The sequence below is a fragment of the Syngnathus acus genome, chromosome 2, assembly GCF_901709675.1.
Source record: "Syngnathus acus chromosome 2, fSynAcu1.2, whole genome shotgun sequence".
Lineage (NCBI taxonomy): Eukaryota > Metazoa > Chordata > Actinopteri > Syngnathiformes > Syngnathidae > Syngnathus > Syngnathus acus.
The window spans coordinates 959,152-981,628 of record NC_051088.1 but is presented as its reverse complement, the minus strand read 5'-3'; the positions used below and the strand labels follow the sequence as shown (position 1 = coordinate 981,628).

The following is a 22,477-nucleotide window of genomic DNA, read 5'->3' as shown; positions in this document are numbered from 1 at the left end:
ATTTTTGCAGATACTCTTGCATTATAATGTAAGGGTTGGAATTGGGGGGTTAGATCACCAACTGATTCCCGAGCGCGGCACCGCTGCTGCTCACTGCTCCCCTCTCCCCCAGGGGATGGATTAAAATCACACGGGGATGGGTTAAATGCAGAGGACAAATTTCACCACACCCAGGTGTGTGTGTGACGATCATTGGGACTTTAATCTTAATCTTTTATAATTTACCGGCTGTGACTCCGTATTCTTACGTGGACCCTTTAATCATTCAAGTCCGCGTTCTATTTTCTAAAAATTGCAACTAGCTTATATTTCATTCATTCGAGATCTACTACAAAAGCGAGTGGACCAAAGAAAAAGAAAGTGGACAGCGAGTGCCGAGTGTTTAATAAAGAGTGGACAACAAAATATTTTTTTCACAAAAATGAGATCAACAGCTCTATGTCTGATATGCCAAGAAGCTATTGCGAGTTTCATAGAACACAGTATCAGGCAAAAAAGAAACAAGCAAACACAACAGTGGTTCTTATTTTAGGGACATTCTTATTTCCTGCACAGTGGAGGGAACAGAGCCAAGATTTGGCTTGATAAAACAGCTAAAGCTCGATTTTATGCGCTTCTGTTCTACGCGACTTTCGGTCTATCTTATGGACCCGTTTCTTTCATTGTAAATACATATTCACGTAGTATTTCAAATGGGCGATATAAAGACCGTATGAAGCTGAATGACAAGCGCGTAAACCCTAGCGTTAGTCATTCAATTCATTTGGGGGTCGGGTCGTGGGGGCAGCAGCTTTAGAAGAGATGCCCAGACTTCCCTCTCCCCAGCCACTTCATCTAGCTCATCCCGGGTAATCCCAAGGCGTTCCCACGCCAGCCGAGAGACAGTCTCTCCAGCGCGTCCTGGGTCGTTCACGGGGTCTCTCTCCTGCCGGTGGGACATGCCCAGAACACCTCCCCAGTGAGGCGTCCATGAGGCATCCTAATGAGATACCCGAGCCACCTCTCTGGCTCCTCTCAATGCAGAGGAGCAGCGACTTGACTCCAAGTCCCTCACGGATGACTGAGCTTGTCACCCTATCTCTAAGGGAGAGCCCGGCCACCCTGCGGAGGAAACTCATTTCGGCTGCATGTGTCCGGGATCATATTCTTTTGGTCACGACCCATAGCTCGTGACCATAGGTGAGGGAAGTACCATAAATCTACCGGTAAATGGAGAGCTTCGCCTTTCGGCTCAGCGCCCTCTTCACCACAACAGACCGGTACAGAGTCCGCATCACAGCACACGCTGCACCAAGCCGCCTGTCGCTCTCACGCACCTTCCTGCCCCCGTTCGTGAAATAGAAATCCTCCACTTGGGGCAGGATCTCATCCCCGACCCGGAGAGCGTGTTTTACTTGCAGTTAAAAGCTTGAAACTATTCTCACTCAGACTGTACATTTTATGTTGTGCCACAAAAATAAATAACTAACTGGTAGACAGAAACTCTCAAACAATGTATAATACGTAATGTAAAATGTCCGTCATTGAACACAATGATCTTTTGAAAATAACTGAAATCATAGAAATAAATATAAAGGATTAATACTAGTTTTTCATGATTGATGCAATATCAATACTCACGTTAGTGTCCATTTTATTGATACTTGGATTGAGCTGCACAACCCTATGCTTTGTCTTTTATAATTGTTTTTCTTCTTATAATTGAGGAAGCACATAACCCCAATTCTGGCCTCCCTTCATTTTAGAGTTCATTTTAAGATACTACTTTGTTTACAAATCGTTAAATGGCCTCGCCCCATCTTATCACTCTGAGCTCCACCACCCTAACACACCTGCCTTATGTCCACAGACCATTTTTAGAACTCATTTTAAAACCCATTTTTAGAACTCATTTTAAAACCCATTTTTATTCTCTGGCTTTTAACTGACTTCTTTTGTTATTGTTACTGTATATAATTTGTGTTTTAAAATCCTGTTTTCACTGTCTTTGGTTGTCCCATTGCTTTGTTACAGCTGCAGCTGTTGTGAAATGCGGTATATAGTAAATAAAGTTTTATTGTGTTGTTTTGTTTTGTGACTCACTTTTTAAGCATAAATGTTATTACATAAAGAAAGGTTTGTCTGGTTGATTGATGAAACTGATCCACACAGTTAGAAAAGAGGTATAAATTGATTAAATGTAGTTGAAAGTCTGAAATGGCTGCTGTTCAAGTAGTGATAAGGGTAATAGGGTTCCATCTCACCAGGGCTTTTGCTCTCATTGGGGATGATGCAGCGGACAAAGTGCGGCCGAGTGCTCCGGAGATTTGCCATCAGCTTGTTGAGGTTCTCCTGTTGGGAAATTACACTTGAAGCACATTCAAGAAGACAAGAGCATGCTTATAACTTCGTAAAATAAATGTGTTGCGCCTCGCGGTGCATTATGGGAACTGATTATCTACAGCATATGACACAGTTAAGCAGTGATGCTTCCGTTCTGTTCATCAGTGTCACATAACAAAACAAAAAGAATGTATTGATAGCACACATTTTGGCATTGACCAAAAGAGCCATCCTCATGAAAACCATTTGAGAGCTACACTGTATTGGCTATGGCAGTCCTTCTCAAATAGTTCGCCCGGGAGGGGGGCGCAGTGCGATACCGGGGGGGGGGGGGGGGTGCTTAGGGGTCAGGGTAAAAAAAAAAATACAATGATTCGAAAATTCTTTTGAACCTATATTCAATTGAATACACGTCAAAGACAACATATTTAATGCTCAAACTCATAAACTTTATTTTATTTTTCAAATAATAATTAACTTAGAATTTCATGGCTGAAACACGTGCAGTAGAAATTGGGAAAGGGCATGTTTACCACTTCGTTACATCACCTTTCCTTTTAATAACACTCAATAAAGGTTTTGGAAAGGAACTAATTAGACTAAAGAGACTAATTCTCTTGGATTCTCATGTGGAATTGTTTCCCATTTTTGCTTGATGAACCGCTTCAGTTGTTCAACAGTCCGGGGTCTTCCCTGTCGTATTTTACGCTTCATGATGCACCACACATTTTCAATGGGAGACAGGTCTGGACTGCAAGCGGGCCAGGGGAGAACCTGGACTCTTTTACTTCGAAGCCACGCTGTTGTAACACGTGCAGAATGTGGCTTGGCATTATCTTGCTGAAATAAGCAGCAGCGTCCATGAAAAAGATGTCGCTTGGATGGCAGCATATGTTGCTCCAAAATCGGTATGTACTTTTCAGCATTTATGTTGCCTTCACAGAAATGTAAGTCACACATGCCATGGGAACTAATGCACCCCCATACCATCACAGATGCTGGCTTTTGAACTTTGCGTTGATAACAGTCCGGATGGTCCGCTTCCTCTTTGGTCTGGAGGACACGACGTCCAGTGTTTCCAAAAACAATTTGAAAAGTGGACTCATCAGACCACAAAACACTTTTCCATTGTGCATCAGTCCATTTTATATGAGCTCAGGCCCAGAGAACCCGGCGGCGTTTCTGGATGTTGTTCATAAACGGCTTTTGCTTTGCATGGTAGAGTTTTAACCCGCACTTACTGATATAGTGACGAACTGTATTTACTGACAGTGGTTTTCTGAAGTTTTCCTGAGCCCATTTGGTGATATCCTTTACACACTCATGTTGGTTTTTAAGGCAGTGCCGTCTAAGGGATCGAAGGTCGAGGGCATTCAGTCTTGGTTTCCGGCCGTGGCGCTTACGTGCAGTGATTTCTCCAGATTCTCTGAACCTTTTGATGATGTTATGGACCGTAGACGTTGAAATCCCTAAATTCCTTGCAATTTCGCTTTGAGAAATGTTGTTCTTAAACTGTTCAACTATTTTCTCATGCAGTTGTGGACAAAGTGGTGAACCTCGCCCTATCCTTGCTTGTGAATGACTGAGCATGTTTGGGGAGGCTCCTTCTATACCCAATCATGGTACCCACCTGTTCCAAGTTAGCCTGATCACATGTGGGATGTTCCAAATAGGTGTTTGATGAGCTTTTCTCAGCTTTCTCTGTATTTTTTGCCACCTTTCCCAACTTCTACTGGACGTGTTGCAACCATGAAATTCCAAGTTAATTATTATTTGGCAAAAAACAATTAAGTTTATCAGTTTGAACATTAAATATGTTGTTTTGGTAGTGTATTCAATTGAATATGGGTTGAGAAAGATTTTCAAATCGTTGTATTTTAAACAATTTCCCAACTTCAACCGAATCCGGATTGGACATTACAGGGTAACTAGAGATACAATTCCTGTAGAAATTGCGTGTGAAGGCGTAGTAATTAAACAATTACTTGGGGAATGCTGCAGAATGATGTTTAACGTTCGAAAGGGTTGAATTGGTTGAGAAATGTAGAAATTAGAAGGGAAAAACGAACTTTGGTAAAATTTGGCGTGAATTTCAAAATTGAAACTGTGGAATTTTTGGTAAGTGTGAAGTTGTTGAATAGGTAGGCAAACAATGAACAGTTAAAAGTTGGAACAGGTTGAATCGGTTAAAAAATGTAGAAATTATAAGTGAAAAACAAAATTTGGGAGAATTTGGCATGAATTTCAAAATTGAAAATTTGGAATTTCTGGTAAGTTGGAAGTTATGGAATAGGTAAGCAAAAGATGTTGAACAGTTGAAAATTGGAACGGGTTGAATCGGTTGAAAAATGTAGAAGTTAGAGCAAATGTTGAATCCTCAGAGAATGAATGTAAATTTTAAAAAAAGTTGCGCCAAAAATTTTCTAAATTTGGAACGAAATGAAAACTACGAGTTTAAGAAGTTCACTTTGGCGTTCAAAAGTTGAAACGGGTTGAATCGGACAAAGATTGTAAAAGTTAGAGCAAATATTTAATTTAGGTCATTTATGGTTTTATTTAGGGCACTTCTGGTTGAAATAAGGTCACTGCCGGTTTATTTGGGTCACTTCCGGTTTGTTTGGGGCTACTTCCTGTTTAGCTGAGGTCAATTCCGGTTTATTTGAGGTCACTTCTGGTTTAAATAGGTCACTTCCGGTTTATTTGGGTCACTTCTGGTTTGATCTGGGGCAGTTCCGGTTTCATTTAGGGCACTTCCGGTTTAATTTAGGGCACTTCCGGATTGGCTGAGGTCACTTCCGGTTTATTTCGGGTCACTTCTGGTTTAAAAAAGTCACTTCCGGTTTATTTGGGCCACTTCCGGTTTGTTTGGAGTCACTTCCGGTTTATTTGGGGCACTTCCGGTTTTATTTGGGGCACTTCCGGTTCATTCTGAGTTCATTCGGGGGCACTTCAGGGTCAATCCAAGATGGCCGCCACACCGTGGAAGTGGGGGTGAAGGGGTGAATTGTGTAAGCATAATGGAACTGGGGCTGAAGGGGGTGAATACGGTAAGCATAAGGTGAACAAAGTGAATGAAGTTGGAAAGGGTTGAACCGGTTGAAAAATGTAGAAATTAGAAGTGAAATCAGAAATTAGAATTAGAAGCTACATTTTGGAAAATTTGGTGTGAATTTCAAAATTGAAAATTTTGAATTTTTGGTAAGTGGGAAGGTGTGGAATAGGTAGGCAAAAGATGAACAATTGAAAGTTGGAACAAGTTGAATCGGTTGAAAAATGTAGAAATTTGAAGTGAAAAACGAAATTTTGCGAACTTTTGTGAAATTTTGCGGAAATTTTAAACGTGAAAACGTGTCCCCAATGTGATTTGAATGTGCTGATTGATGTGAATTTCAAACTGGAACGATGTAAATGAGTTGGAATAGGTTGAATCGGTTGAAAAATGTAGAAATGAGAAGTGAAAAAGGAAATTTTGTGAAATTTTGCACAAATTTTAAACGTGAAAACATGAAATTTTTTAATTTGGCAATTTTGGGAATGTCCCCAATGTTGAATGTGCTGAATGATGTGAATTTCAAACTTGAACCACGTAAATGTGAAATTTTGAATGTGCCATTAAGAATGAATAGGGAAAAATTTGCCGGAAATTTGTGAATTTTGTGAAAACAGAACATTTTTGGAATGAGAAAAATGTAAGCAATGGTTTCATGAATATTTGGAATAAGTTAAAAGTAGAACGGAGTGAATCGGTTGAAGTATGTAGAACTAGTTAAGCGTAAAAAAGTCACAAAATATAGGACAACAATAACAATTGTGTGAAGGCCATCGCCTTCACACAATAAAGCACAATAACATGTGTGAAGGCCATTGCCTTCACACAATAATAAAACACATAAAACATATGGCCTTCACACAATAATAAAGTACAGCAATAACATAGTATGGAAGGCCATTGCCTTCACACAATAACACATGTACAGGATGAAGCAGACCTACTTATTGATATCAACCAAGGATTTTGTTTGCATAACTCATTGTATACACTTTGATTGTTGTTCTTGTTACCAAAAAAGTAGAGTGACATTCCAAATTGTACTACAGGGTCCGGCAAAATGATCTGACACATTTTTGGGTTTGAAAAAACCCACAAATAAAGTAAAGAAACAAAACACAGGAGGTGCAACACGGAATGGCCACCAGACCCCAACACAGATGCTGTTTTCTGCCAATGTGCCCAGATGATTGCCCATGTAAAATGTAGCGCACTTTCATGAGGTATGTGATCTCAGAAGGCAAAGTTTTTACTCTGCCTTTTTTAACCAGACCATTTTTTTTGCAGCTTTCGATAAACGTGCAGCACCACGAGGGTCAGAATTAGCATGTAATGCAAAAATATATGTCCTCTATGTATTCCAGTGTCCATAATGAGGCTCATGGGAGTCTGCGAGTCGGTGATCGATGGATGCCCGAGGTAAAAATGTACAATGGCCCCATGGATGAGTTACAAAATCTGAACACATTTTATGTTTCTACTTTTTCCTCCGGTAGCCCTTCGCTCTGACTTGGACATTCACTTTTTTTCATTGATTTTCATATTATGTATTATTTGTGCCCTCTCTGCATCCATTTCAACCTGGTGATCCTGAAAGGGGGATCCTTCCATCTGTGGTCCCTTCTCAAGGTTTCTCATTTTCCCCTGGCAGGGGTTTTTGAGTTTTTCCTTGCCCTTTTGGGAGCTTAAGATCAGGGGATGCTTTGAGAATAATTGTCAATTTTTGTCTATGTGAAGCCCTTTGAGACTGCTTGTGATTTAGGGCTATACAAATAAACTTTTAGGTTTATTTCTTAGATTTTGACTCTAAGACAGTGCTTCTCATTTACCGTATTGGCCCAAATATAAGACGGTGTTTTTTGCATTGAAATAAGACTGGAAAAGTGGGGGTCGTCTTAAATTTGGGGTCCAGACATTATACCCATTCACAACACTAGATGGCGCCAGATATCTTCAAAGCGAATGCTGAACTTAACTCCCCAGGCCAAAGGGAACCCCTGTCACGAAGAAGAAAAATAAAAATAGCGGCAGCAGTTTGCATTATTTTATTGCAATGTTTTTCCTTATTCAGATTTGTTTCAAGACTACAGTTAGACTTTACTTTGATGGTTAATGCAGTTATTGCAATTTTGTTGTTTTATCACAGTAGATTGGTTTATTTAAATTTCAAAAACCAGAAGCCATTCATTTACAAATGTGATTGCACTTTAGTTTACATATTTAAATGTTCATATATTAAGATGTGATTGACAGTTTTTGCACAATTTGAATGAGGCAAAATAACATGCTTTTTCTCTCGAATATATTGTGATAATCATTTGTTTCAGATGTACTGTAATTATTTTCTGTATAAAAATTACATTTGGTGTTCAAAAAGTCTTTTTTCAAACTTGAATCTTGAAAAAGAGGGGGTCGTCTCATAATCAGGGTCGTCTTATATTCGGGCCAATACAGTATTTTCTGGAAAAAAATATTTCACTCATAAATCTCCTCAGTGATTAGAATAGTATAAACATTGTAATAGGTACACCTCGACATAAAATTATAGCGTAATTAACATGTTCCCTGGGGTCACACGGGGCCCTCAGGATCGCACAGCACCGTGCTTCAGAGTTCCACATTATGTAGAATCTCCTATTACTTCCACATATTTAAACTATTTAAAAAATGACATTTATGGATCGATTCATATTTGTTCATGTTTGAATCATGGTGCAGCTAATCAACAGAAAATGTCCTCACTCCTAATATCAAATGTAATTTTTTTTTTTTTTAAACCCCAATTTGGCACTTTTGCTGCAATCGGCGTCACAGGCGACAACCTGGTTCGCATATGCTGAGGGCCGATTTGCCATGCCTGTGCATGATGAGGACTGGATGTGACATGGTGAAATCCAAACTTTTTTGCAAACTGCTGCCATTCTTTACAGTTGTAGCAGGGACCGTTATGACTCACCACAGTTTCTGGTATTCTATGTCTGGCAAAGATAGATTTGACATGAGTAATGACATTGTTGGCAGTTGTACAGTTCGAGTACTGTATTTTCCGCACTATTAGGCGCACTTAAAAACTTTAAATTTACTCAAAAAACAGTGCGCCTTACAATGCAGAGCGCCTTATATATGGATCAATTGATGAATTTGTTGATCAATACTGGTTGTACACAGCGCTCTGCCAAAATGTTTCAGTGCGTTTTAGTACGACTAGTAAATTACAAGGTCGCATCACTTCCCAGCATTACGGCAACCGTGGTCAGGGGGCGTCACTGAATAGCTGTTGTACTAGTAATAGCTGTATTTCATTTCAAAATAGGCTGTTCCGTTAATGTTTTCGAGTACGTTTACGGATCAATATCCAACGGAATCATAAATAAGCACCACTAATGCAGCACCAATCAGTCTTTAGTCGGTTCCGATCACTTTTATGGGAGAAAGTTTGAGAAACGTGATTGTTTACAGGGGGCTGCCACGACACTTTGCTGAGGCTCATGGGAGTCTGCAAGCTGAGGCTCATGGGAGTTTGCGGGTGGCTAATGCTATAATGATAGCTGCTATACGCACGAGGCTATTTCAATTTCAAATAGGCTGCTCCGTTAATGTTTCGAGTAAATTTACGGATCGATACGGAAGGGAAACACAGGTAAGCACCACCAAAGTGTTAGATCGAACTTTAGTCAGTTCCGATCATTTTATAGAAGATAGTTTGAGAAACGCGATTGTTTACAGGAGAGGCTGCCACGACACTTTGCTGAGGCTCATGGGAGTTTGCGGGTGGCTAATGCCATAATGATAGCTGCTATACGCACGAGGCTATTTCATTTCAAAATAGGCTGCTCCGTTAATGTTTCGAGGACATTTATTGATCGATATGGAAGGGAAACACAGGTAAGCAATACCAATGTGTGGGACGTCAAACGCTGCGTGTTCGCTTCGCTTCCGGGGGGGGGGGGGGGGGGGGTTGGTAATGGGACGTCAAACGCTGCGTGTTCGCTTCGCTTCGCTCCGGGTGGGGGGGGAGGGATGTGGGATGTTGTTTATGCGCTGGATAGATTTTCTTGTGCGCTGAGAATGTGCGGGCAGTGCGCGATTGCGCACGCGCGCAGCTTAGAGGGAACATTGAATGTCGGCATAACGGGGTTTTTTTTCAACCTTTTATTCAAACACAAACACATTCGATATAATAACACCATCAACTACAAGCCAACAAATACAAAATTAAAACATCAAAGTCGGCAGAAAGTGTGTCGGCTGGCAATGGCATAGCGGCAATGCTGTCTGTCACTCACTCGTGAATCTTCGCGAACGACCAATCAGCAGCGCCAGTGAGCGATAGATGGAGGAGGGACTTTACGAGTCAGTGACGTAATTTCCCGTTCATGAACGAGTCAGTGACGCAATTTCCCGTTCACGACCGGGTGAGAGACTGTTGCCAACGGATCAGTGTGTAAGTGTTATATTATAGAAATAAATGTGTTAATTACCCGAGCCAATTATTATTATATATAATAATTTGGGGGGGTTGTGTAGTTGTATTGTTTGATGTGTATGGGTTGTTTCCACTGGATGCAAAAAAAAAAAAGCCATATCAGTGTGTGTGTGTGTGTGTGTTGGAGGGGGGGGATTCAGTGAACGATTCGAATCTTTTGAGTGCACATCACTAGTCTGCGAGCTGAGGCTCAGGGGAGTTTGGGGGTGGCTAATGCTATAATGATAGCTGCTATACGCACGAGGCTATTTCATGTCAAAATAGGCTGCTCCGTTAATGTTCCGAGTAAATTTACGGATCGATATGGAAGGGAAACACGGGAAAGCAGTACCAGTGGGTTAGATCGAACTTTAGTCAGTTGCGATCTTTTTATCGGAGATAGTTTGAGAAACGCGATTGTTTACAGAGGGGTTATTGGCTAGTGGATGCATCCCGCAACCCTAGTCAACCGCAGTTTGTTGCAGTATAGCTTCTATTTTATGCGCCTTATAATCCGGTGCGCCCTATATATGAAATAACTTCTAAAATAAAAAATTCATTGAGGGTGTGCCTTATAATCCAGAGCGCCTTTTGGTGCGAAAAATACGGTAGTAGTCTGTTTTTTTCCAAAGTGGAGCGGGAAGATCCGAATTCAACAAGGGCTCCCTTCTTGTTTGCTCTGGTATTTGTTACATGTCTCACATTGTCCAATCATGTTTTAAATGTTCTTGTATACCTGACCAGTATACAGTGTCTCTGGCCCGCCTTTTGCATTTTTCAATTCCCAAATGTCCTTCATGTATCTTTTGCAGTAAGGCCATTCTCAGGCTGTGGGGAATTACAATTCTGTTATCTTTCAGTAATAATCCATTTACTACTCTGAGATCTTATTTGCACTGGATCACGGATCGAGAACAGGGGTGGGCAAACCTTTTGACTTGCGGGCCGAATTGGCTTCTAAATTTTGACCGGGTGTCACGTCTCGTCCCCAGTTTTGCTATGTGTCTAGGTTGCCATGGTTTCTGTTTGCGTCGCCCCTCCCCTCCTGTGTCACCTCAATCAATGTAACCGCGGTCACCTGCCTCGTATTTCGTGTTTTGTATTTAAGTCCTGTCTGCCCCTCACTCCCCGTCGGATCATTGTGTTGTTGTTGTCGTTATGTCTCCATGTCCTGTTGTTTTCTTGTCTCACGTTCCGGTCAGTCAGTCTATTTATTGTTTTGTTTAGTCATGTCAGTTTGCCGAGTCTGTCTTTTGAGTTCCTCCAATAAACCCTGGTCCAAGCTGCATTTGGTCGCCCTGCTCCATCCGATCCCTGACACTGGGGGGCCGAACCAGGAGCAGATGGATGTAGTGTTTGTGGGAAGTAATATAAACGACATGTAAAGGTCATTGCATAAATGGTTTTGGCCTTTAGTAGGGAAGTAAAGCATGGATATTCAAAAAACGCTTTTTGGAAACAAATGCATTTATTAACAGCATTAAAAAATATTTCACAGAATTAAATAGTATCAGTGATTCTCATTAAATAAGACACTGTTGTTATGAATAACAGTTTCCATCACTTCAGCGCCTGCAGGTCAGACTTATGAAAGATGTTTATCTAATGAGGGGAAATCACATAAAACGGCAAACATTCTGACCAAATACATCATCTTGACGAATCAGTGAAAGAATACATCTAAATAAAGTACTAATATAGAAATGACTAATAAAGAAATCAAAAAGGCAACACGGATCTTTAATTCACAAACGCCTGGTGACAGAGGTGAGGGAAACGGGAAACACTTCCTTAAAGTCGGCCTTAAAGATTAAGATTAAAGATTAAAGTCCCAATGATCGTCACACACACACCTGGGTGTGGTGAAATTTGTCCTCTGCATTTAACCCATCCCCGTGTGATTTTAATCCATCCCCTGGGGGAGAGGGGAGCAGTGAGCAGCAGCGGTGCCGCGCTCGGGAATCAGTTGGTGATCTAACCCCCCAATTCCAACCCTTAATGCTGAGTGCCAAGCAGGGAGGCAATGGGTCCCATTTTTATAGTCTTTGGTATGACCCGGCCGGGGTTTGAACCCACAACCTTCCAGTCTCAGGGCGGACACTCTACCACTAGGCCACTGAGCTGGTTAAAAACTTTAAAAGTTAAGATTAGCCAAAAATAGATGGTGCATCATAAACTTGCCCCTGTACTTGACTTTTGATCCGCAGTTTGTCTGTGAAAAACGTTTTGCTGAGTCTTCAAATTAGCTGTCAACCTCTCCACTGTAGCGGCTCGTTCATGTGTTTACTCCTAGCGCAGTTAGCATGCTTCGTAGCAAAGTGACGGCTAATATTGTACTCCTTGCAACCGTTTCTTGGCATATCAGACATAACGGCATTGATCGGACTTCAGCGAAAACATATTTTGTTGTCAACTGTTTTTTAAACACTCGGCACTCAGTGTCCACCTTTCTTTTCCCTGAGCTACTCATTTTGATGGAGGGATTCCAGGGGAAGGTTTGTGGGTGGCTTTGGCGTAAAACTGTATCTGAAAGCTCAGTGCGCGAATTACGAGAATGCTGACGTCACAGCCCACAGTCGAAATTCGGCACTGATGGAAATAGAGCACGGGGTGCGCGGGGTCCATACTACTTAGTACGTACACGCACTTGTGAGTGTGCACCGAGCTTTCTGACACGGCTTCCGGGAGTAAATGCGCGGGCGGGCGCTACTGGAGAAACATAGTAATTGCAGGGAAAATAACCCAAAACAATGTATAATAATACAATTTATCCAGGTTTAACGGGCCGGATTAAACGGCCCTGCGGGCCGCATCCGGCCCGCGGGCCATGGTTTGCCCATGTCTAATCTAGAAGCATATGCAACTGGCTTCCAGCCTTCTTCTTCTGCTTGCAACACAGCTACCAATCTATCCTTTGAGGCATCTGTTGAGATTTTCAGTCTTTTGCTGGAATCATAATAGGTAAGTACTTGTGCAGTTGTCAGTGTGCTCTGTAACGTGTTCCACTCACGCTCATGTCTTTGTGTCCACATGAATTCTATATTGTCATGCGGAAGTTCTCTCAGAGCGGACGTTTTCACTGATAAGTTGGGTATGAATTTTCCAATGAAGTTGATCATTCCCATGACTCTCGGCACGCCTTTCTTGTCTTCTGGGCGGGGCATGTTCAAGCTAGCGCTTATCTTCTTCTCATCTGGTTGTATACCTTGAGCAGACAGTTTGTCCCCTAAAAATATGATCTCTTGCACACCAAACTGGCATTTTGCATGATTCAGTTTTAGTCCATTTTTATGTATCCTCTCCAGAACTTTGGCAGTTTTTCAGTATGTTCCTATGGGATAATTCCCCAAATGACTGTCTAACACCGGACTCCTCCCAAACCCTCCAACAATGAAACCCTTGTTTCATCGCCCATTGCACGATGAAAGATCTCAAAGGCTGATATTATTCCAAATTGCATTCTTAGAAATCTATACCTGCCAAAGGTATGTTGAAAGTTCAGCAACGTGAGCTATTTTTGTCCAACTTTATTTGCCAGAATCCCTGCACTGCATCCAGGTTTGAGTAGTGTTTGGCTCCAGCCATTTCACTTTCAATTTCCTCACGCTTTGCTATCTGGTAGTGCTCGTGTTTTATGTTCTTGTTTAAGTCACCAGGGTCCATGTATATTTTCTGCTCTTTGTTTTTGTTCCTTTTGTCCACACACACCATCGAATTTACTCATTCTGTTGGTTCTTCCACTTTTGTGATCACTATCACGATCACTTGAGTTGGCACATGGAAGAGGGTAAACATCCCAGTCCTTTGAATACGTCATCGTATTGCTGGAGAATAGTCAACTGAGTGTGCATTTACTGTTTCATGATGGCTGACAGTATATTCTCCTGACTAGATTCAGTTTCTTTGAGGCAGCACCACCAAGTCCTGCCTCACAACTCTCAGGTACAACAGAAAACATGACATAAAAGTCTTTGTTCTTAATTGTGACTTTGAGTCTGCCCTGACCTATGCTTTCAATGTACTGTCCATTGTAATCCATTAGTGGCACTCTTTTGTTGACTATTTTAGGCTTTAATCTCTGTCATGCTTATTAGGTTTGCTTGTGCGCCTGTGTTGATCCTTAGTGTTACTAGCTCTCTATTTATTGGAAGTGTTGCAGTCCAAATGTCTTCATCATCTGAGTGTTTGTCATTTTCCTTTGTGTTCATTGTTATTTCATACCATGCCTTACTGATTTAGACTTTGTTTTGAAGAGACACTGCTTTGCAAAGTGATTTTTCCCATTGCATTTTGCATGTTTCCATATACAGGGCATTGTCTGGGCTCATGTTTGTTACCACATCATTTGGTGATGATTGGAGACGTATCATGGAAAATCCACTTTTTTTGCTTTTATATTAATTTTACTGTGTACTTGGAGTCTCCAAGATTGTAGAAAAGTGTAATCTATCACTCCAGGTGCTGCAGAGATACTTTTATGATCTGTTTGGGGGCTATTTTTTACTCCGTTCAGACTTCTCCGTTTTCCATTATGTATTTTTATCTATTACATCACATTCGATGGGACGGGACTACCAAACAAGGTAATGGGTGTGGCCAAACGGTTTCGCAAATCCGCCATCTTTATTACTCGGAGACACCTTTGACGTCCAAACATCTCAAGGATGCCAAAGTGGCATTGTTGGATGCATCAATCCACACAACTCATTGCACCGTCCCCCAGCGTTAGAACATCAAACAAGTGCCTGGTCAAATTAAAATTTTCAAGCAGTGTTCCCACATATGTGGGCAATGTCCTGCTTGTTCAAGGACGACTGTTTCAGAAACCTTTTGTCAGTATAGCGAAGGATTCGCCGAAAGACTTTGTTTCGTTGATGGTTCAGTCCCTTCAATCTATGGAAACGACGGTAACCTGACCTAACCTGAAGTCTGTTTTTCCGGGGCTTCACCAGCATGTTAATTTTCCAACACGTGGCGACATCTTCCTGGACCTGGTCTACTCTTCGCATAAAGGAGCTTTCAAAGCCGCCCCCCTCCCCCCCTTGGACTTTCTGACCATGTCACTGTTATGCTTTTGCCCGCATACAGACAAATGGTGAAAGCATCCAGGCCGGTTCGCAAGCGGGTTAGAGTGTGGCCTGAGGGTGCCTCTGATGCGCTTCGAGACTGCTTTGGCTCTACTGACTGGGAAATGTTTAAGCAGGCGGCCACTTGCAACGATCGGACGGACATAGAGGAGTATACTGACTCTGTTTCCTCTTACATCGCGAAGTGCGTTGATGATGTGACCCACTCGAAATCCATCGTCACTCGGGCTAACTGGAAGCCATGGCTGACAGGGGCTGTCCTCAGGTTGCTGAGGGCCAGGGACAAAGCCTTCGGAGCGGGGGATGAGGCTGGCTTGAGGACAGCGAGGGCCGACCTGTCTCGGGGCATCAAGGAGGCGAAAAAGGCGTTCTCTTGCAAGATTACCGCCCACTTCAAGGACAGCAAGGACGCACGGAGCCTTTGGCAGGGCATTCAGACCATCACGGACTACAAGCCCGCGCCGCGAAGCTGTGAGGGCGACCTCCATCTGCTCAACGATCTCAACCGCTTCTTTGCTCGCTTCGATGCTCAGAACAGCACTTGCCCGCTGAAGACCGCTCCCCCTCCACACGAGCAGCCCCTGTGCATCTCTGCCGACAGCGTGAGGAGGGCGCTCGCCGCTATCAACGCCCGTAAGGCGGCGGGCCCTGACGACATCCCAGGTCGGGCGCTGAAAGACTGCGCTGGGGAGCTGACGGGTGTCTTCACGGACATCTTTAACATTTCCCTGCAGCAGGCCATCGTCCCTTCGTGTTTCAAGGCTGCCACCATCGTACCTGTGCCGAAGAAACCTGCTCCGTCCTGCTTCAATGACTACCGCCCCGTGGCACTGACGCCCATCATCATGAAGTGCTTTGAGCGGCTTGTCATGGAGCACATCAGATCCATTCTCCCCCCCACCATAGACCCCTTCCAGTTTGCGTACCGAGCCAAACGGTCCTCTGAGGATGCCATCTGCTCTGCCCTCCACTCGGCCCTCACCCACCTGGAGAGAAGGGACTCGTACGTGAGATTGCTGTTTGTGGACTTCAGTTCTGCCTTCAACACCATTGTGCCGCAACGACTCATCTGCAAACTCGACAAGCTGAGCCTCAGTACCTACCTCTGCAACTGGCTACTCGACTTCCTCTGTCAGAGGCCTCAGGTGGTACGTGTTGGCGACAAAATCTCCGCCAGCATCACGCTGAGCACGGGGGCCCCCCAAGGCTGCATGCTCAGTCCGCTGCTCTTCACCCTGCTGACGCATGACTGCACTGCAACCTCCAGCGACAACCGCATAGTGAAGTTTGCTGACGACACGACTCTGGTGGGTCTCATCACCGAGGGCGACGAGACTCAGTACATGTTGGAGGTTGACCTTCTGACCGCGTGGTGCAGGGACAACAACCTCCTGCTGAACGTCAACAAGACCAAGGAGATTGTTGTTGACTTCCGGAAGGGTCACACCCAACACCTGCCGCTGACCATCGACGGTGCTGTGGTGGAGAGAGTGAGCAGCACCAGGTTCCTGGGGGTGCACATCAGTGAGGATCTCTCCTGGTCCACCAACACCGTATCACTGGCGAAGAAAGCTCAGCGCCGCTTGTACTTCCTGCGGAAGCTCAAGCGAGCTAGTGCTCCTCCGGCCGTCATGACTACATTCTACCGTGGCACCATTGAGAGCGTCCTCTCCAATTGTATCGCTGTTTGGGGTGGTAGCTGCATTGAGTACAACAGGAAGACCCTGCAGCGCATTAGTGAACACGGCTGGTAAGATTATTGGTGCTTCACTCCCCTGAAGGACATTCACTGTTTGTGCCTTCTTGTTTTTATTTTTTTGTGTTGTTTACTTGTATGTATATTGTGTACTATGTCTTGTCACCGTGGGATAGTGGGAACGTAATTTCGATTTCTTTGTGTGTCTTGGCATGTGAAGTAATTGACAATAAAGCAGACTTTGACTTTGACTTGAATTTAAAGCGGTAAGCTTGAGATGACACAAACATAATAAACTGTATTTCACTTTCACATTATTGCGTGTCTATGATGCACTCGTTTTCATAGCATTAGCGTCAGTATTTCTGCTGATTTTAGAGCTGTGCGCTCTATGTTTTCACTTCTTGTGGGTATGTTTTGTGTAGTTGTATCAGATGAATTGCATCGAGGGTGCTGTATTATTTTTGAGGAATACAATGTGTTGAGTGCATTCGTTTGGTTCTTGCTAACGCTAGCATTAGCTTACTGGTTAACTTGACTGCAGTACTTGTTTACAAGACAAATATTGTGAGGGGATCTATTTGGTTACGTGTTATGTATGTATGGACACGTCTTCTGCCGTTGCCATCTTTTAATCAATCAAGAAGTTTGCGGCACAAGTAAACGCTACCTCGTTTAAATAAAGCAAAAAAAAAAAAGTAAACGCTACCTCGGCTAAAAAAAACTACAAATACATCGACTGGAAAGGGAGGCGCACATCTTGCAGCCTGAGGGGTGTGAATTTGCATTTAAAGAGACCGCACCAAAACGGCTTGCTATGAGCCACATCTCAGAACAAGTAGAAAAGAGGGACCTGTGATGGTATCAAAACAAGGAATTCAGACTAAAGTAAGTTAATGGTGATTTATTTTTACGCGCTTTGTATTTGTTTTTATGCCAGTCGTGTTCCACTTTATATAGACCACAGCTAAATGAGTAAAACGTAAAACAGTATAATTTATTACTGTGATATTTGGGCTTTAAATCACCAGTCCTTGTCTTTCATGTGAGTTAATTTTGTTTCTGACCACTGCCACATTTGCATTATCATTTATCGCAGTGCTGTTTGTCCCATCAAATGTCTTTGCATGCTGCTGGGCTAACTCAGTTGCATAGCACATTCTCTCTGCCTCCTCCAAGGATAGTTTAGCCTCTCTTAGCAGCCCGTCTGACCCGACCACAATTGCCTTGACCCGGATACAAATTCGCTGTGCCTGGCCTGACCTGACGACACTTGTTCTCCCGCTTCGATATTCCCTGCCTGTCTATCTGTCACCTTACCTACAGTAGCTGCCTGCCCTCAGCCCTGTGAACGCCCAGCCGTGTCTCGCCACCTGCCGCCACTTGACCCTGACTATTCAGCCACTGCCCCGGGCAGACTCTCCTTCCTTCCCAGCCCTCATTCCCTGCTGCTGCTCCCCAGCCCGGAACCTCATTCTTCCATTTCTCTTTTTCCGATACCCCTTCTCTAATAAACTTTAGTTCGTGCTGCACCTGATCGTCCTATCTCGTACTTAACAGTCCTGAGCTTGAAAAATAAAGGAATAAGACTTTAATAATCGTTTTTTTAAATATCTAATTAATCATTTCATAAAAAAAGATACTGTAAAAATTAGAAAAATTGGTACCGTATTTTACTGACTAAAAGTCGGTCCGGAATATACGTCGCATCAGCCATAAAATGCACAATAAAGTGAAAAAAACCCCATATATAAGTCGCTCCGGAGTATAAATCGCATTTTGGGGGAAATTTATTCAACAAAATCCAACACCAAGAACAGACATGAACGAGCAACAACAGGCTAAACGATACAGTATGCTAACGTGGCATAAACACAAACGAGAAGCTGAGAACGGGCCTGATGTAACAATAACAGTTATTCGAATAACTATAACATAAATAACTCCTTGATCAAACCATCTGTGTCACTCCAAATCATTAACGCCATCGATCGAGTTGGTCCTCCTTTATGTAAACAAGTCCGACGTCCGCGGCGCGTTGAAGTTCAAATTTTTCCACAGGCCCATATAACGATATAGAAACTATCTGTCAAATAACAATAATATAAACAACAATTTTATCGAACCATCCTTGTCACTCCAAATCAATAAATCCATCAGAATCTTCGTCTTCCGTGTCACTTGAAAAAAAGAAAAAAAACAAAAAACACAGCTGTTGACGCCGGAAAGACAACATGCGCCGCGGACGTCAGACTAGATGTCACTCCAAATCAATAAATCCACCAGAATCTTCGTCTTCCGTCTCACTTGAAAAGAAAAAAAAAAGAGCTGTTGACGCCGGAAAGACTACGTGCGCCGCGGACGTCAGACTAGATATATCAGATAAATGTAATATAAACAACAATTTTAACGAACCATCCGTGTCACTCAAAATCTTTTTTTTTTTTTTTTTCGGTATGGCGCCGTGAGTGGCTGCCTCCCAGCAGTGTTCTCTCTTTTCCTCTTTATTTCCTTCTTTTCTCCTTTTTCTTTCTGTCTTTTTGTCCATTCGGCGATGCTGGTGCCTTCTACCGCACCTCGGTATCTTTTCGGATCGGATATTTTTTTTTTTTCTTCCTGGGACCGGGATCATCGGTCGAGACCGGCGTAACTCTACGACGGCTTCCTGCTTATCCGGCCAGTGATGACCGGGTCCCTCGCCTTGGCCTTGCAGCCGCAACCCCTGTGGGGAGTCCGCTCCCTCGTGCTCGTCGGAACCAACGACTTTCGCCATGCTAGCCCCGTGGTGACCATCTGCACGTGCCCCGACTGGGTGCCCAGGACGCTGCTCATACATTTGCCTGCTTTGTGATGTTTTCACCGATTCACGACCACGGTCCATTGGGCGCCGTTGACCTGGACTGCCCTTACACCTGTCTATGGACCCCGTGGAGGCTATTTTGTGTGTTTTGGGGTGTTCTCTTGTATTGAGGGGTGCTGGTTGGCCGCTGTTACTTTTTTTTTCCTTTGTCTTTTAGCTTTGATTTGCTTTGATGGCTTTTATCTTGAGCACTTTCTGACTTTCGTTGTGGCGCCGTTGTGTGGCAGCCTTATGAGAGCTCATTGAGTTGCGCTCATGCCATCTGTGTCTTTTGTATACCCACTCTGTGGTATGGCTACTGCTGGGGCCTGAATTTCCCCACCCCTGGGGATCAATAAATATTCAATCAATCAATTAAATCCACCGGAATATTCATCCTCTGTGTCAAAAAAAAAAAAGAATAACAGCTGCCGATTTCGGACCTACGTGCGCCGCTGACTTCAGCCTTGTTGTCAGTTGGCGGCGCCTTTATATAAATAAATAATACAATTATATAAATAAATAATACATTTATAATAAATACGATGAAATAAAATGATACGACTGGCATAAAAACAAGTATAAACCACATCAAAGTAATAAGTAAGTCACTGGCACACCGCTCTGCTTTTCGAGTTTTATACTTGCTCGTCAAGAATGCCATCTAACGTGAGCGTATGCATGATTGCGGACGATCAGCCATCTTCGCACAAGACGAAATGTGTGAGCATATTTCCCGCGTTATAATCATAACGAGACCCCGTTCTGGCCCTCTGTTACCAACCACCGACTAGCCATCCCCGCTCCCGGAGGCAGCGCAACCAGTCACACGCTGGAGCGGACCCCCGTTACACGGTTCCGGACCCCTCATCCAAATCGCTAACCGAGACGCCATCCTAATCGGGACAACTTTCCACCCGGTGCAGCCTCCCCACCCCCCTCCGCGCTCCCCTCGTCAGTCCTGGCCACGATAGAAGGCTGACATTACCATTACGTTGAATTAGTGGGAGCACTGAGCTTGAAACAAGCCGGTCCCATCGAGGCGTAATCGGAGACAATGACACCCGAAGTGGTTAAGATTTGTCTTTTAATGCTTGGTCTCCATGTGCTGAAGCAGTTTTAAAGGCTTCATTGCCTCGTTAGCTAGCCTGTCGCCGCCACATATGCAGAGTGGGCTTGGCTCGTCAGAGTCACCTGTGGTGATAAATCCATATTTTAAGTAGGACTCTACAAATTTTCTTTTAAATGTAGCTTTCCTTTTCTTAGAAGTCGTAGCTTCTTCTTCGTCCGTCTCTTCATTGGGCTTTTTTCCCTTTCCGAAGAAGCTTTCCAAACATTTCTGTTTCTTGCTCATTTTTGCTTGCTTCACGGGCTCGATTGGCGTGACGTCACGTGTCCGGGACGAGCGTCTTGACTCGAATTAACACAGATGCATCGACGGATGTAATTGGGAGAGAAACGTCAATTTTTTAAAATATTTTTCAAAATACATATCTTTACTCATTTTTGCTAGCTTTGAGGGCTCGACTGGGGAAACATCTCACGTGACCGGGACGAGCGTATTGACCTGAATTAATTGATCGTCGATAAAAAATAATGTTTTTTTTTTTCTGTGCGGTTTGGCGGCCCGGTACCAAGTGACCCACGGACCGGTACCGGGGGTTGGGGGCCTCTGGTATAGGGGGTTGGCTCGGATGGTTATGCTGTTTTTGCCCCCGGGTGTCGGTCAGAACACAGGAGGGAAGACGTGGTTCAGTTTTGATTGCTTTACTGAATTATTGGCAAAAAAGTAACAGGCACTGTGGCTCATAGGGGCATACAGGCAAACTGGCAAAAGGGTATAGGCACATGTTTGGTCGTAAGGATGTGAGAGCAGGTGTGTGTAGTGTACATGGGTGAGTCTTTGGGTGTGTGAATGTGATTATTGTGTGTGTGATTATTGTATGAAGGGTGTGTGTGTGTGTGCGTGTGTGTGTGCGTGTGTGTGCTTCTGCAACAGACAGAAATACAGCACGTAAGTCAACGCTCAACAAAATGTTTAGCTCTGGCTAATTCCAACTGGTTTTACATTGGGATGTTTGTATATATGCCTATATCTTGAGTGTTCATCAAACTGGTGCTGTCCTGTTTAAATAAATAAAAATAAATAAAAACTTCTGACGTCACACAACACTAGTAGATGGCACACATTACATAACTAACGGTTCCGCTATACTAAATAACCATAAATGAAATACTCTCGGCAACACACCAAACATAGGTCATCGAGTCAACAAAATACATTTCCTGGCGACCGTTAGTCACCGTGCCGCTGCGTAACGGCTGTAGTCATGCGTGTACGCTGCTCGTACGATGCGAGGCAAACTTAAAGGAGCGCGCCGGAGCTGTCAATCAAACGGCGCGCACACGAAGCAAACCGCGATCGGACAAACGGCACAACAGTGGACATTAGTAGCAATGAAATGTATATACCGTTTTATTCCATGTATAATGCGCCCCCATGTATAATACGCACCCTAAAAATGGCATGTCGATGCTGGAAAAAAGCCTGTACCCATGTATAATACGCACCCAAATTTTGACTATTTATTTTTTTATTTTTTTTTAGTCCCAATGATCGTCACACACGCGTCTGGGTGTGGTGAAATTTGTCCTCTGCATTTGACCCATCCCCGTGTGATTTTGATCCATCCCCTGGGGGAGAGGGGAGCAGTGAGCAGCAGCGGCGCCGCGCTCGGGAATCATTTGGTGATCTAACCCCCCAATTCCAACCCTTAATGCTGAGTGCCAAGCAGGGAGGCAATGGGTCCCATTTTTATAGTCTTTGGTATGACCCGGCCAGGTTACTTAAGTCCGTAAACATAAAATTATTTCAGAAAAAAGATCGTCTTTGGGAACAACTGGATGTTATTCTGCCGGTCAGTATCACTGCGCATGCAGTAGCAAACTCGATAGCGAAGAAATATGTGAGACTCTCAATGGGATCACCAATATTTGAGTGATGTTCCAGTTATTTATC

At 43.5% G+C, this 22,477-nt stretch overlaps 1 protein-coding gene across 1 annotated transcript in view; it reads right to left on the bottom strand.

Moving 5' to 3' along the window:
- Nucleotides 1-22,477, bottom strand: part of LOC119119480 (myosin-7B-like) — a gene marked incomplete at its 3' end in the record, with an annotated part of 180,400 nt that overhangs the window by 72,518 nt on the left and 85,405 nt on the right. The window contains exon 18 of the mRNA XM_037245895.1: nucleotides 2,244-2,331. Within this exon, the coding sequence (XP_037101790.1) occupies nucleotides 2,244-2,331 (88 nt within the window). The remainder of the gene's footprint in view (nucleotides 1-2,243; nucleotides 2,332-22,477) is intronic.